The sequence below is a fragment of the Equus caballus genome, chromosome 14 (genome assembly GCF_041296265.1).
Source record: "Equus caballus isolate H_3958 breed thoroughbred chromosome 14, TB-T2T, whole genome shotgun sequence".
NCBI classification, from domain to species: Eukaryota; Metazoa; Chordata; class Mammalia; order Perissodactyla; family Equidae; genus Equus; species Equus caballus.
In genome coordinates, this window is record NC_091697.1 from 55,828,552 (window position 1) to 55,844,526 (window position 15,975).

The following is a 15,975-nucleotide window of genomic DNA, read 5'->3' on the forward strand; positions in this document are numbered from 1 at the left end:
TAGAACTGAGTCCAAAGTGGACAATTGAATTCCAACAAGGGGGTCAAAAGAACTAAATAGGGGAAATAATAAGTCTTTTTAACAAATGGTACTGGGAGAACTGGATATCTACATACAAAAAAACGCATTTGGACCCTCTACTTCACACCATATGCTAAATTACTCAAAATGGATCAAAGGTCTAAATGCAAGAGATAAAGTTATAACATTCTTAGAATAAAACATAGGCATAAATCGTCATGACCTTGGATTAGGTGATGTTTTTTTAGATATGACATCTAAAGCACAAGCAGCCAATGGAAAATAGATACTTAAATTTCATTAAAATTAAAAACTTCTATACTTCAGAGGACACTATCAAGAGAGTGAAAAGATAACTTATATAATGAGACAAAATATCTGCAAACCATATATCTAACAAAGATCTAATATCCAGAATATATTTTAAAAACTCTTACAATTCAACAATAAAAAGATAAACAATCCAATTAAAAACCAGGCAGGGGCCAGCCCAGTGGCACAGCAGTTAAGTGCCCACGTACCACTTCTCGGCGGCCTGGGGTTCGCAGGTTCGGATCCCAGGTGCGGACATGGCACCGCTTGGCACACCATGCTGTGGTAGGCGTCCCACATATAAAGTAGAGGAAGATGGGCACCGATGTTAGCTCAGAGCCAATCTTCCTCAGCAAAAAGAGAAGGATTGGCAGTAGTTAGCTAAGGGATGATCTTCCTCAAAAAAAAAAAAAACTGGGCAAAGGACTTAAATAGACTTTTGTCCAAAGAAGATATACAAATGGGCAATAAGCACATGAAAAGATGTTCAACCTCATTGGTTATGAGAGAAATTCAAATCAAAAGTAAAATGAGATATTACTTCACACCCACCAATTATAGGAGAGCTATAATTAAAAAGACAGATAACAGCAAGTGTTGGTGAGGATGAGGATGTAGAGAAACTGGAACTTTCATACATTACTGGTGGGAATGTAAATTGATGCACTCAGTTTGGAAATTAGTTAACTAGTTCCTCAAAAAGTTAAACGCAGAGTTACCACATGACCCAACAATTCCACTGCGAGGTGTATACCTAAGAGAACTGAAAACACAGGTCCACACAAAAACTTGTACATGAATGTTCATAGCAGCGTTATTCATAATAGCCCCAAATGGAGACAATCCAAATGTCCATCGACTAATGAATGGATAAACAAAATATAGCATATTCATTTGATGGACTTTTATCTAGTCATACAAAGGAATAAAGTACTGATACATGTTATAACTTGGATGAACCTTGAAAACATTATACTTAGTGAAAGAAGCGAGACAGAAAAGGCCACATATTGTATGATTTCATTCATATGAAATGTCCAGAATAGGCAAATCCACAGAGAGAAAAAGTGTATTAATAGCTGCCAGGAGCTGGAGATAGTAGGGAATGGGGAGTGATTGCTAATATGTGTGGTTTTCCATTTTGGGGTGATGAAAGTTTTCTGGAATTAGATAGTAGTAAAGACTGCACGATTCTGTGGATATACTAAAATACACTGAATAGACTACTTTAAAAGGGTGAATTTTATGTTATTTGAATTCAGTCTCAATTAAAAAAAGATTTAATATACTAGCAGATATAAAAAAACACACACATTTACTATATATAGTGATTATTCTTTTTCCTCTTGCCCCATTCCTAATCCTAAAGAAAAACTGACACTCTGTCACCATGTTTATCCTGTGGCATCTTCTGTTACCTGACCCACCTCTGGGTACTCCCACTTGAAAAACATGGGCCTAGGGAGCCAGAAAGGGATTAAGATGCCAGAAGTTCATGGGCCCATTTGGTGTCACCCAAGGGAGAAATATTTTCTAGTCCATTTATCAGGGGAAAGGAAAGAGATTTCAGACTGGACCACACAGTTGCTTGGAAAAGCCCTTAAAATTCTTCATCTCTTTTAGCTTCCATTCCACATTCATCAAACCACTTTCCCAAGGATTCTAACAGCAAGAAGGGAGCACATCCCACCAGTAGAGAGGAATCATCTCCTTTGATAATCACCTCCATTTATCTATCTATCATCTACCTGTCTCTGTGTTCATTTATTTGGCTTCTGGTAACTTAATGAACTTGAATCACTTTCCCTGAGTCTGAGTCTGAGACACTGAAAAAACTAAGGGCCAGACTCTAGATTAAGGTAAATTCACCTCAATCAAGAATGACAAGTAGGGTTTAGTCCATATGTTAACTTCAACACACTAATAGTTGGGAAAGATTTTGTGAGAAGCAAGATCATGAGGACATGTCTGAGGGTAGTTTGACAGACTATCATGCTTGATTAGTAATGTCTGCCTTGGTCATAGCCAGGAAAGTAATGGTACAGTAGTCCCCCTTATCCATGGGGGATACATTCTAAGACGCCCCGTGGATGCCTGAAACTGTGGATAGTACCGAACACTGTATACAATGTTTTTTCCTATATATACCTATGATAAAGTTTAATTTATAAATTAGGCACAGTAAGAGATGAATGACAATAACTAATAATAAAATAGAACAATTATAACAATGTAATAAGAGCTACATGAATGTGGTCTCTCTCTCGAAATATCTTACTGTACTGTACTCACTGTACTGTACTCTCCTCCTTGATGTGACGATGTGACATGATACAATGCCTATGTGATGAGATGAAGTAAGGTCAGTGACGTAGGCATTGTAATGTAGCATTAGGCTACTATTGACGTTGTGACGATACCTTAGAAGGTGGATCATTAAGCCATGACAATGTCTATGTTTGGATGTCAGGAACAGATGACGTCGATGGTTGGGGATCCAACAAAGGGATGATTCATGTCCCAGATGGGACGGAGCAGGACAGCAAGAGATTTCATCACACTACTCAGAATAGCATGAAATTTAAAACGTATGAATTATTTCTGGAATTTTCCATTTAATATTTTGGGACAATAGTTGACCATGGGTAACCAAAACCATAGAAAGTGAAACTGCGGCTAAGGGAGAACTACTGTATATATACTGCCACTCTGTCTTAGATAATGCTCCCTCAGGGGCCTCTAGCCAGAAAACCTCCTGGCCACATCCCTCTAATCCTGAAGTATTGCATTAGACATGACGCAAAGTTGTATTGTGTGTTCACGTTTCATAAAGGGAGCTTTTCACCTTCAGTAATTTACAACTTAATTTAAAGCAAATCAAACCTAATACTCCATTGTAAGAATCACAATGTGTCCCCTCCATTATTCCATCAATGAAAAAGGAAATGGCTTATTAGAAAATGCTTCTTTGGGTTCCTGTCTTTTAGGATAAGTCAACCAACCCATACAATAGAAAACTTAGAAACAATTCTTCACATTAAAATTATTTTTGTAACTAAATCCGGCTCCCTTGCTTATTTCACCTCCCAAAGCCGTGGTGACTAATGTCTCATACTTGTAATTATTTCCATTCTCTCTATCAGCACAGAGGATTTGTGGGAGGAGGGTCAGGGCGGGTGGAATGAATGATTTAAACGTTTGCTTAGCATTTTCAAGTCAGCGATGGAAGAAACCAAGTGGGAGCTCATTATGCTAAGGCTTCCACAAGCCAAATTGTATGTATTTAGTGCCTTCTTCACTCCAGTCACAACTAAGTGGACTTTAGTAGAACGGTTCTGGACATATTTCAGGTTTCTGAATGCATTTGGTTAATAAATCAGTACCTTAACACAGCGTGCTGTTTCTAAGTGGGCTCATTCCAGTGAAGCACGGAGGAGGAGAGAGGGCGGGAGCCAGTGTGTTTAGTCAGGTCACCCAGGCCAACGACCCTTTGCAAATCACAGTGGCCTCATCCCTTTCACAAAGGCCTCCAAACTGTAGATCAAATCGAAGATGAAAGACACTGAAGAAATGATTTCCACACCCTCTCACCCATTATTCCCACAGCTAAGGAAAACCAAAAAGGTTTCACATAAATTTTGCCCAGATGGAAGCACTCGGACATATCCAACACTTTAACTCTTCTGTTATTTAGTGTTCTATTACAATCTTTAGTCTTTTCTTGCATTTCACTTTTAGTGCTAGGCTCAGGTGAAGATGGTACCTATTGAATAAAACAAGATTTTCCTGATGAGAGATTAGATAAAAGTAAGAAGAGAAACACTTATACCCAAAACGTTATTGGGGAATATTTTATACTTTTTTGGAATTGGGGGGTAATTTTTGCAGTAAGAATGTATTACTTATATAATCAGAACAATAAATACGGCTACTTCTTAAAAATCAATAAATAAATTATCCACAAAAGGACACAATTAGCCTTAAGAGAAGAAAACCAATTATTTTCTCTGGCTCAGCAGAGAGAAGTGTACGATTCAGTGGTTTTTATCAGAATCGATTTGTTCATAAACTCCTGGAATATGGCCAGTCCCCTCACTTCGCTATTTCAACATGAGCTCACTACCTACTTCATAGGAAGCGGAAGACGTAGTTACAGAGAAGCAGGGACGAGAGAGGATCAACTGAGACTTGCATTGGGTGAACTCTCACACTATTTCATCTCAAGCTTTTCTAGAGATGAGAACACTGTGCTGAAAGAGGCAGGTACTCTTAGTTAGTCTCAATACAGGAAAAGTGGTTTTTATCACCACTGCCTTCAAACTTGAATTACAGCCAGTTTGAATTTCTCCTCCTCCTCCTCCTCCTCCTGGCCCTCTCTATCTTTGGCAAAAGTGCTAAGAAAAATAAAATGGTCAAGGCATGAGGCATGAGGCATGGGGGAGAAATGAGAGGTCAACTTATAATGCTGACAGTTGACTACATCTGGCAAAAGTTAAGCGCCCTTCCGTAATTGTAGCCCAACAAGTAACCAGACTTCCACATATATTTCTTTATGAGGACGTACAGCTCAGAGAGGATAAAGATCTCATTCAAAGCTGTCTATTAGCCGATCATTGTTTCTAATCAAAAGATCTCTAACATGTAGCAAACATCTGAACGTTGCTTACGACCACTTCCCTTAAAATTTTCTTAAAAACACTGGAGTGTAATTATTGTGTTCGATAATTCTGAGAGCTGGTGATTTTCTAATGTGAATTAAGGAGTATGCTAGGGCAGCTTCAGCTGGGGTGGCTTGGCTAGGGTGACTCTGCTCCATGTGACTGTCATTCTCTTCCTGGGGCCAGTAGGTTAGCCTGGGAATGCTGTCCTCGAGGCAATGGCAGAACACAAGAAAGTGAATGGAAATACACAGGGTGAACCCGTAGGGTTCAGGCTCCTCTGATGCATTGTCACCTCTGCCTTATTTTATTGGTCAGAGCAAGTCATACAGCTGAACCACAAATGAATGGTTGGGGAAGTCCCTCTGCCCCCAATGAGACGTGGCAAGGGTGCGGATGCAGGGAGGGGGGAGGAATTGGGCCAAAATCTCAGCCTCCCACAGCCAGTGACAAATTACTTAAATGGAGACGTTTCCATAGAAAATTCATCTCACGTGAGGGGCTCATCTACCATTAAGCATAAAAAGAAGGAAGTGCTGGTACATGTTTGAAATATATGGAAAAGTACAGAGAATCATAAAACAAATGCTCATGTATCTACCTCCAATAATTAACAAATGAATATTTTTACATATTTGCTTCTGGAATTTTTCTTTTTTATACATAAAGTATTTTAGAGTTTAAGCATACTGTGTACCCCTCCACAATTCTATTTCCTTCCCTCCTCAGAGGTAATTGTTATCCTATAGTCTGTGCAAATCTTTGTATTTTTACTCTAAATGCAGCTATTCATGAAGCCACAGCCTCAAGGACAGTCACTCTTCACCTAGCCTTATCACTTCCTGTTAATATTTAGTCAGCATTTCCAATAAAATTAGCTGCTTCTTCAGATCAAAAGCTTTTACATAAGTCCTACATGTGAACCAAATAGCTACCCATGGAATATTAGACTTTGACTTGCTCCAGTCTCAGATTTTTTTCTCTCTCACACCAAATTAAAGAAATGAGAGCTGCAGAGTTGTAAGGCTAAATAGTTAGAAAATACTAATTCAAACTTGAATATTCTTCAAAGAGAGTGTGGGGGCAATTATAAGTACCAGAGGAAGAAACGTCATAAGTGAAATAAAAGCCAAATGTTTTCCACAGGAGTCATCTTTTTGGCTGTTTTGATTTCGACTGGTAAGTCAAAAATACAATATTAGAATCTTGGCTAATCTTTAAAAACTGATGTAAAGGATAGATTTAAAGTTATTAATAGCATAGTCACAACAGAAACTTATAGATTTGGTTATTAAAAATGGAATAGAGAGCATACATGGGGGGGGGGTTCTCAATGATTTCCAGCTGAATATTCTAGGTCTTTAGGGAGGGAACCAAAAACTTTGGAATGGAAGGACTTTAAGATAAGTTTTTCGATCTTGGCCTAGGACTTAATTGGAACAAAATTAGACAAAAAACTTTGTGTAAGAATTTGATTTAGAAAATTCCTGATACAGAGATTGGTGTGGATTAAGACAAGGGGAACACTCCCTTAATAGTCACAGCAGGAGAGAAAAATGAACAAATTAATAAATCGTGTAGTACATGCCTCAATTGCCAAGGAGAAATATTTGTTGCCAAAGTGATGGTATTATATCTTGATCAAGGTGTTGACTTGAAGCTTGGCCCCAAGGTATAAGAATTTTGAAATTCATCTCTTAAAAGTATATAAAGAATATGCTTAACGGCCATATTCTGTAGCTTGTCTTCATAGCACATATATTAATGAATAGTAAAATATTGTTAAAGAAAATCAACAGTCAAATTATCAGTTCCTCGTTTTTGCTTCTATTTTTGTTAGTTTTGCAGTGAAAGGATGAGTTTGCTAATTGTGTCTCTCTGTGAATGTTAACAATGGAAATCTAGGAAATTTAATTCAATTGAATATTTATCAAGTGCTTACTATATTAAAGAGAAGTTGCACTTAAAGCAAAGTTCACACAAAATACACTGACAGCGCCAGCCCCTCCTGCGTGTTTTACTGCTTCATAACTTTTCATATCACTTCTTTTCATATCGTTTCTCCTCCCTTCCCCCTCCCCTGACTCCATTCTAGGCTAAATTAGTTGGACATGTTCTTGTTTCTAAGACTCTCCCTCTTCCATGTTTGCAAATATGAAAGAGATTTATTTAGTGTTAAATAAACCCTGATAGTTCAGAGTTTGTTTCTCCTTTAATTTAAACATTTTCTTGGTTTTGAGTAACAGGACTAACAATAAAGGAACATTTCAGAGTTACTTTAGAGTTTCTAAAATTATTTCTTTGAGCCACAATATTTAATTATTTTGTTTAACCTATACATGGTGGTCCCCATGCCAAGCTATGAGTAAAGAAAATTTGAAAAGCACAGTTTACACCATTTATTAGTGCATAATTGGAAACAAACTATAATGATGGCGTTTACTGCTTCTAAGTAAACACGTTTATGAATACTCTTTATGTCGTAAAACAGAATTCTGTGGCCAGGGAAAAAGCCACTTTTATATCTGAATCCGGAGTTAGAGGAAGACCTCCCCATAAACTACAGAAAGTTAGGAAAAAACTATAGCGGAAACATAATTTTTGAGCCCACTGGGAGACATAAGGCAAACGGAGATTAGAAATATGTGAGGTCAGGAATTCTGCCTCTCATGTTTTTCCATTTTAGCACTGGCTGGACCATGGGCTAATATATGTGCTGGCAAGTCTTCCAATGAGATCAGGACGTGTGACAGCCATGGCTGTGGCCGGTACACTGCTCAAAGGTATGGGGTTTCACAAATAACCATAAACTCCTCTGGCTCTTAACCTCTTTGCTTAGTGTCCTTGCCCTACATGTCCCCAGGTGCTCACAATCATCTCCCTCTGACAGTGGCAAAACTCAGAGATGAAACAAGTTACATTACTGTCTTTGGAGCAACTTCCAAGAACTCTGCTTCAAGTATGGGCTCTGAGTTGGGAACAGAGCACTGAATAAAGAGAGGGGAGCAAACACAGTGTTTTCCCTCAATGTTTTCACACGTTGACTGATCTCACCTGGTTTTTCCGAGGTGAAAATCAAGCATTACCATCCCATTTTATAGAGGAGCAACTTGAACCGAGGTACCAAGGGGTTAAGGGATGTGCTAACCACAGCTGCAGGTAGTGAAGGCTGGCCGAGGCTTCAGGCTTTTGGATGCTCTTCCCCTCAAACCGTGGCGTTACTGACCCAGCTCTGGTTGCTGAGCACCAGAGGCTGGCCCTAAGCAGGCAATTTCTTCTAGACAGTCAGGGGCACACGTCAATTTTCACAACACACAGTACCACCGTGGGAGTGCCACTTTCTGATGAAATAGCCGTGTGTCCAACTGCATCATTATTTCCATCTTAATTATAGTGGAACTCTCACTTACACAGATACTACTTACAAAGCAAACTCAAATACCCAGAACAGGGCTAAGAGATGGGAAATTTGAAAAATGGCCTCCGAATTGCCAAAATTAAGACTAAAGTAGTGCATAGCCCTAAAGTTTACGCACTTGACTTATACAGTCACTTACTGGCTCTTCCCCTGCAACCTGCCCAGTGTTGCTTTACACTAATTCTAACAATCCTGGTGAATCTGACTTTTCAGGGAGTAGCCTATTAGAAGGGAGAAGAGGCTGGTAAGAGTGGGCACAGTGACAACAGCCTCAAGAAATCTCATAATCTGGGGTCATTCTGTGTTTGTGCTCCACATACTTTAATAGAGTCAGGATGTATCACTCACTGTATTAAAATACTGTATACAGGAAATGATGTTTATCATGACTTCTGGATCACCGAGAGAAAAATAAGACTAAGGTAACCTATGATTCTTTACGGTAGGTTCCCAGAAAGAGACAACTCTTTCTAAGTGGTCTTGAAGGTGTCAAGATTCAGATATCTATAACATTTACTTACATGGATTGCCTCATTTCCCCAAAATGCCATATAATAATAATAGCTATTATTTTTTAAAGGCTTCCTGTGTATCAAATGCAATCTTAAATGCTTTAATCTTTACAACATGGTTATTACTACCTGCAGGGAGGGAGGGTTAAACAGAGTGAGGAAACCCAGGACGTCTCAACATGTCCTAGCAGCTTCAATTTTTGATGCCCTAGTCTGGGAACAGTGGGCTGACACCATGTTCTTGGGCAATGGAGTTCCCAGGGCAGTTCCTCAGTCTGCTCATTCTTATTTACACCCTAAAAGTCACAGGCCTCACCAGGGCGTGGATGTCTTGTGCTCTGATGGATCTACCGTGTATGCACCTTTCACCGGAATGATTGTGGCCCAGGAGAAACCGTATAAAGACAAAAATGCCATCAATAATGGTGTTCGGCTATCTGGAAGAGGTAAGAGGTGGTGTATATACCTGGGGCACAGACTGGACGTGTTTGGTGCTTATTTATTTAATGCATATTCCATACATAGAAGTTTCAGACTTCCTCGAAAATTATAAAACCTAGAACATAAAGGGCCTAGGGTACCAAACTACGACAGCTAATGCATTTTCAAAAATGTTCCACCCCTTTCCCTGAAATCGTCTTCTTTATGAACACACTCCACCTAACTCTATAGCTGACTGAAGGGCTTTCCTTCTGGGGCCAATGTGGCTTTGCTTCACAATCTATAAATAAAATCACTTTCAGCACTATCAACTATAATGACTAAATACTTTCATTTACCAAAATCCTGCAATTCAAAAGTGTTGGCATTTCTGTGAGAGTTGACTGTGAAATATTTCCAAAGGCCTCCATGTTCTAGGTTGAGCTGAGTCTCCTGGTACTCCTACTGGGCTTGCTGTTTGTTTGCTTTAATTCTACTGAGGTATAACATACACACAGACAAGTGCACAAAGCATAAGTGTACAGCTCCATGAACTTTCACAAAGTGAACATACCTATGTAACCAGCACCCAGATCAAGAAAAAGAACATGGGCAGCACCCTAGAAACCCCTTGTGCTACCTTTTAGTCATTATTCCCACCAAGGGTAATCACTATCCCACCACATCTTAGTTTTGCCCATTTTTGAAAACGAAATACATAAAATTAAGCAGCATGCAGTATCTTGTGGGGCTTCCTTCACTCCACCTCATGTTTGTGAGATTCATCCATGTTTTTGCATGTACTTTTAGTTCCTTCATTCTTATTGATGCATAGTACTCCATTATATGCATATATCTTCATCTTTTTAATCATTCTTCTCTAGATGGACATTTGGGTAGCATCCAGTTTCAGGTGATTATGAAAATGCTGCTCTGAACTTTCTTGAACATTTCTTTTAACGAACATAAATATGCATTCCTTTTGGGAGTGGGTCCGGAGGACACTCCCTCTCTAAGGCTGTGAGAAACTTTGTGAGAAAGCCCAAACCCTTGAGGAGCTATATGGTAGCTATCCTCTGTAGATCTGAACTGATAAGAGAAACTGCTGCCATTGCATGGGGTCCACTTAGTAGCCAATGCCAGGGTTGGCATGGTTACCTCACAGGCGGGAGAGCTGAAGCAGTAATCAGAGTCATCTGAAGCACAGAGGTCTGTAGCATTGTCTAGTTAATCATGGTGACTCCAGAAGTGAATAGATGGGCAGCTTACTAAAGCCTTATTTAATCTGTATAAATGGAAATGCTCTAAGTCTGATGAACAAAATTCTGACTTCAATCATCACAATAATGGGTCACAAAATTTTCCCCCTCTTGCCAACCTACTCTCAGACTTGAGTCAGTTTACAGTCCCACAGCTCCTGAGTGAAAGGGAGGCTGAGTCCTTTTGAGGAAGAGCTCTGTCACACAGTCAAGAATTTATACTGTAAACCTTACTTCTAGCCACCCCCAAAGGGATGACACTAATTCCTTGAGCCCCAAAGGTCGATGTGGTCCACCAGCCAGACTAGGGACTTCCAGGGTCAGGTGATCAACGCAGTTTTTCACTAGGGTCCATCTTACAGTGAGCCCAGCATGTCCACAAATCCACCCTGTAGTAATTTCCCCAGTTCCAGAATGCATAACTGGAATCAACATATTCAGCAATTGGCAGAAAGCTACAGGAGAGGAATTGCTGGGTTAACTGGTCTATGTGTATCTTCAGTTTTAGTAGATACTGCCACACAGTTTCCCAGAGTAGGTGTACCAATTTACACTCCTACCAAGAGTGGATGAAAGTTCCACTTGCTCCATACACAATACTTGGTGTTATCTATCTAGACATTTTCATTTCAGTCATTCTAATGAATAGGCAGTGGTCTCTCATTTGGCTTTAATTTGCATTTCTCTGATGGCTAATGAAATTGAGCACCTTTTCATACTTATCGATAACATGGATATTGTCTTTTGCAAAGTGCCTATTCACATATTCTGCCCTTTTTCTCCTGTCTTTTTCTTACTGGTATGTAGGTGCTTTTTGTATATTTTGCCTAAGAGCCCTTTGTCAGATACACGTATTGTAAATATCTTCTCCCACTTTATGGGTTGCCTTTTCGCATTCTTAATGCTGTCTTTTAATAAGCAAAAATTCTTTATTTTTAATGGAATCCAATTTAGTAATATTTTCATTTACTGTTAACACTTTTTTTTACCTGTTTAAGACACCTTTGCCTACCCTGAAGTCATAAAGACATTCTCCCTATGTTTTCATCCACAAGCATTATTGCTTCACCTTTCATCTTTAGATTTAGAATCCATCTGGAATTCGTTTTTGTGCAAGGAATGAAATAGAGATTTTTTTCCCTATATTGATATCTAATTGACTCAGTACCACTCACTTGACAAGACCATTTTTTCTCCTACTGCATCACAGTATTGTGTGTCATAAATCAGTCTGAATATATGTAGGTCTGTTTCCAGTCTTTCTACTGTGTTCCATCAGTCAGCTTGTCAATCTTCCACGAGTAATACAGTTTTAATTACTATAAATTTAAAATACATCTTGATATTTGACAGAGTAAGTCTTGCAACTTTGTTCTTCTTTTAGATTGCCTTGGCAATTCTTGGTCACTTGCATTTCCAAATAAATTACAAAATCAGTTTGTTAATTTCCACCAAAAATCCTGCTGCAACTTTGATCAGGTTTGCATTGATTATACAGATCAAACTGAGAACTGATATCTTAAAAGTAATGAGTCCTCCAATAAATAACCATGTTATATTTTCTATTTATTTAGGTCTTCTTGCTTTCTTATATGTAGCTGTTGTGTTAACTTTCAGGATAGAGGTCTTGCACATATTCTGTTTAACATATGTACATAAGACACACCTTATTGATTTTTAGATCTTCTCCAGCAATGCTGCCCAATAGACATATAATAAAAGCCACATATGTAATTTTAAAGTGTCCAGTAATCACATTAAGGAAGTAAAACGAAACTGGTAAAATTAATCTTAATATTTTAATTAACTCTATCTCAAAATATCATTTCAAAATGCAATTAATATAAAAATCATTATTTTACCTTTTTTTGGTATTGTCTTCAAAATCCAGTGTGTATCTTATACTTAAAGCACATCTAATTCAGGTTAGCTACATTTCAAGTGCTGACTAGCCACACATGGCAGGTGGCTACCACACCGGACAACACCCTTCTACACCCTTACTTATGTTTCCTGTCCTTCGACCTGCTTTCATTGACATAAGTGTGCTAAAGTCTTTAGTACTAGTAGGTTCCTATCTATTTCTCCTCGTATCTCCTGTAGTCTCTGCTTTGTATAGATGCTTTGTATAGATGTCTCTGTGTTATTTGTCTTGTTTCAATGCTTTTTGGCCTGAATTCCACCCTCCGGTAACGGGATCATAACTCTTGCTTTCCTTTTTGCTTCCATTTGTTTGGCAAACCTTTGTCCACACCTTAATTTTTAGCCTTTCAATTACTGTGTTTTATCGTACACAGCATAGAATTGGGTCTTGTTTTTCAAGCCAATATGAAAACCTTTTTAATACATGAGTTAACATATATAAATATAACTCAAATATTTGGTCCCAACATGGTCATATTGTTTTATGTTATAATTATGGTATTCTGTTAACTCTCTATTTCTCTATTTGGTGGGTCTCTGTTTTTAAAAAGTTTTTCTTTTAGTATTTAGGTAGACTTGTATTCTTCTGCCAGTTATTTCAATTTTTTTTTTCTTTAAAGTCTAACAGTTTCATTAGAATATGTCTTGGAGTTGACATTGTTCTGGGTCAATTTTATCAGCTACTAGTGTTTTTCTGCTATTCTTCAATGGCGTTACTAAATTTTAATTTGAATCCATTCTTCCTCAGGCACCTTGTAATTTTAGTCTTCGTTTCTGATGATTTTGCAGTGTACTTCCATTTGCTCATTGAGTTCAATCAACTCTCCTTTCTTTTTGTCTTTTTTCCCATTTCTGTTCTTATGTTTTTGAATTTCTGATTCAAGGTTACTAAAATCCAGATAATGAATAATTTTACTTTTCTTTTAGGTTTCTGTATTAAAATGTTACACGTTAAGCCAATTAAACATAAAGGTTCCATCAAGAAGGGAGAAAAACTGGGAACTGTACTGCCCTTGCAGAAAGTTTATCCTGGCATACAATCCCATGTGCATATTGAAAACTGTGACTCGAGTGATCCTACAGCGTACCTATAAGTGGAAGACAGGGGACCAGATCTTCTGACTAGAAAGCAGTGTTCTTAAAACCTGGATGCATATCTTGCTTTTCAAGAAATTTGTGTTCAAACAGAAACATGATGAATGCAAGAAAGGAAATAGCATTTTGATTTCAACTCACTGCCGCTTTGATGTTTTTGAGTGTAACTAATTTCTCAGGGCTCCCTAGTCTTTCTGTAACCTATGGGATCTGGTTTTGGGTTTTTTTTTTTTTTAAATATTTCTCAGTCCTGAATACATGGAATAAATAAACATATGAGCTCAAGCTGGTCCACACTGCATTGTTGATAATTTTAAGACTAACTTTCTGCTTGAAAATAAGGAAAAGCCTGAAGCTGCTTTTATGGGACAAGAATAGAGTGTTGTACAATGCTAGACACACACTCACACTTAATAAATATTAACTGAAAAAAACCCCAGAGGCTTCTTTTGAGTTAAGGTAGTGAAGAACTTCAACAATATCCTTAGGTTTGTCAAACTGGTTGGAGGGCGAGCTGCCTGCATGAATATAACAGAATGTGCTGGTCTTTACATCCACACATTCCCACACTCTATACAAGTGGTAGATCCTTTGGGCAATGAATGACGGTGATCCAAGAAAACATGTAATAGTCTAGATTTCAGTAAGACTGCATGACAGGAGCACTAGAAAGAGAAAGAGGTCCATCCTAACCTGAAGTATCTCATGGAACCCAGTCAGTCAGCCTCATCTAACCATATGCATATCATAGCTCCTTGTTTCTACACATCATTGTGTATCTATACTATTCTTTCCTGGTTATGTTGACAATAGGTACTAACGGGAAACAAGACCATGCAAAAGTTCAAAGGACCAGAAACAGTTATGGTTCCCTAGATTTGAGTCACTCATTAAGAAATGAGTAAGTTGAATTCCTCATTCTGCAAACTTTCTTTATGAATTTTTGCTTAAATCCTGTGGAATGTAGAAAACTTCAGCAGAATGACTGCATTCTTAGTGTAGCTATGTTAGAGGAAGATGTAATTAACTTAACTTTATTACTGGAGAGGAGTGGCTGCATTTTTATACTAGGATTTATGTATAAGAATGTTTACGATATCACTCTTTGTCATAGCAAAACCTGACCAACTGAAACGCCCATCACAGTGACACAAACAAATAAACTGTGGCTTAGTTATAGAATGGAATATTATACAGCAATCGCAATAAATGAACCTCAGCTAAACACAACAAAATGGATGAATCATAGCAATACAATTTTGAGTAAAAAAGAAAGAGTCCAAAAGATCGCATATAGCATGATACTCTTTTTATAAACTCAAAACAATTAAAACCAAAACACAATTTTTAGGAACACATATATATGTGATAAAATATATAAAAAGGAAATCAAGCAAATAATGAACACAAGTTACTTCAGGACTGGATAGGGAAGGACCACATGGAAAAATTTAAGTTATTATCACTGCTGAAGGTGATTTCATGAGTACTTATTATTATGAATAATACCTTATAGAGGTAACAGGACCTAAAGGTTGGTGGCTAGGAAGACAAAAGAGTTAATGACAACTCTTACATATTAGGAGACTATACAACACAATTGGTAATTTCTCATATCCAGTTAGATACTACTCTCTACTGTGTCATAACATCTTATACAATGCTAGCGAATTAAGAATTTAACTTTTTGTTAAAAAAAAAAGAAAACTGGGGCTGGCCCCATGGCCCAGCAGATAAGTTTGCAGATTCTGCTTCGGCGGCCCAGGGTTCACCAGTTTGGATCCCAGGTGCAGATTTGGCACCGCTTGGCCTGCCATGCTGTGGTAGGCGTCCCACATATAAAGTAGAGAGAGATGGGTACAGATATCAGCTCAGGGCCAGTCTTCCTCCACAAAAAGAGGAGGATTGGCAGCAGATGTTAGCTCAGGGCTAATCTTCCACAAACAAAAAAAAAAAAGAAAAAGAAAAGAAAGAAAACTATAACCAGCACAGTCTGGTTTAGCCATCTACCTTATTTATCTCCCTAGTGCCAAATAACTTTAGGTTGTTTCCAGAAATTACATTTGTTTTCAAAGGACAAAGCCTGTGCTCCCATTGAGAACACAAAAAAGGAAATAGCACACAGACCTTAAAGGCAATTTTTAAAGAAGCTCTAAAATGTGTGAACAATGAAATATATGCTTAGCCATCTAAGTAATCAACTTTCTGAAGTGATTGTTTTAAAAACCAGATTCACTACCTGGATTGGAGGGCTTCCCCACAGTAGAGCCAGAACACTGCCTTCCACCTAGCATTGGCCAAGCACTCTCATCTGTTGAAGGGAAACGCAACCCTTAGACTAAAGGACTTCTTTCTTG

At 38.2% G+C, this 15,975-nt stretch overlaps 1 protein-coding gene across 1 annotated transcript; it reads left to right on the forward strand.

The window, feature by feature from the left end:
* Nucleotides 1-5,839: 5,839 nt before the first annotated feature.
* On the forward strand, nt 5,840-13,903 carry LECT2 (leukocyte cell derived chemotaxin 2). Its single transcript, XM_003362814.5, has 4 exons — nt 5,840-6,170; nt 7,678-7,774; nt 9,225-9,367; nt 13,451-13,903. The coding sequence occupies exons 1-4, from the start codon at nt 6,125-6,127 to the stop codon at nt 13,615-13,617; spliced, it is 453 nt and encodes a 150-aa protein (XP_003362862.1). The 5' UTR covers nt 5,840-6,124; the 3' UTR covers nt 13,618-13,903.
* Nucleotides 13,904-15,975: the final 2,072 nt, after the last annotated feature.

Coding starts and splice junctions, on each gene's coding strand:
- LECT2 (XM_003362814.5), top strand. CDS start 6,125: ATGTTTTCCACAGGAGTCATCTTTTTGGCTGTTTTGATTTCGACTG. Junction 6,171..7,677: donor GGCTGTTTTGATTTCGACTG/GTAAGTCAAAAA, acceptor TTTCCATTTTAG/CACTGGCTGGACCATGGGCT. Junction 9,368..13,450: donor TGTTCGGCTATCTGGAAGAG/GTAAGAGGTGGT, acceptor CTTTTCTTTTAG/GTTTCTGTATTAAAATGTTA.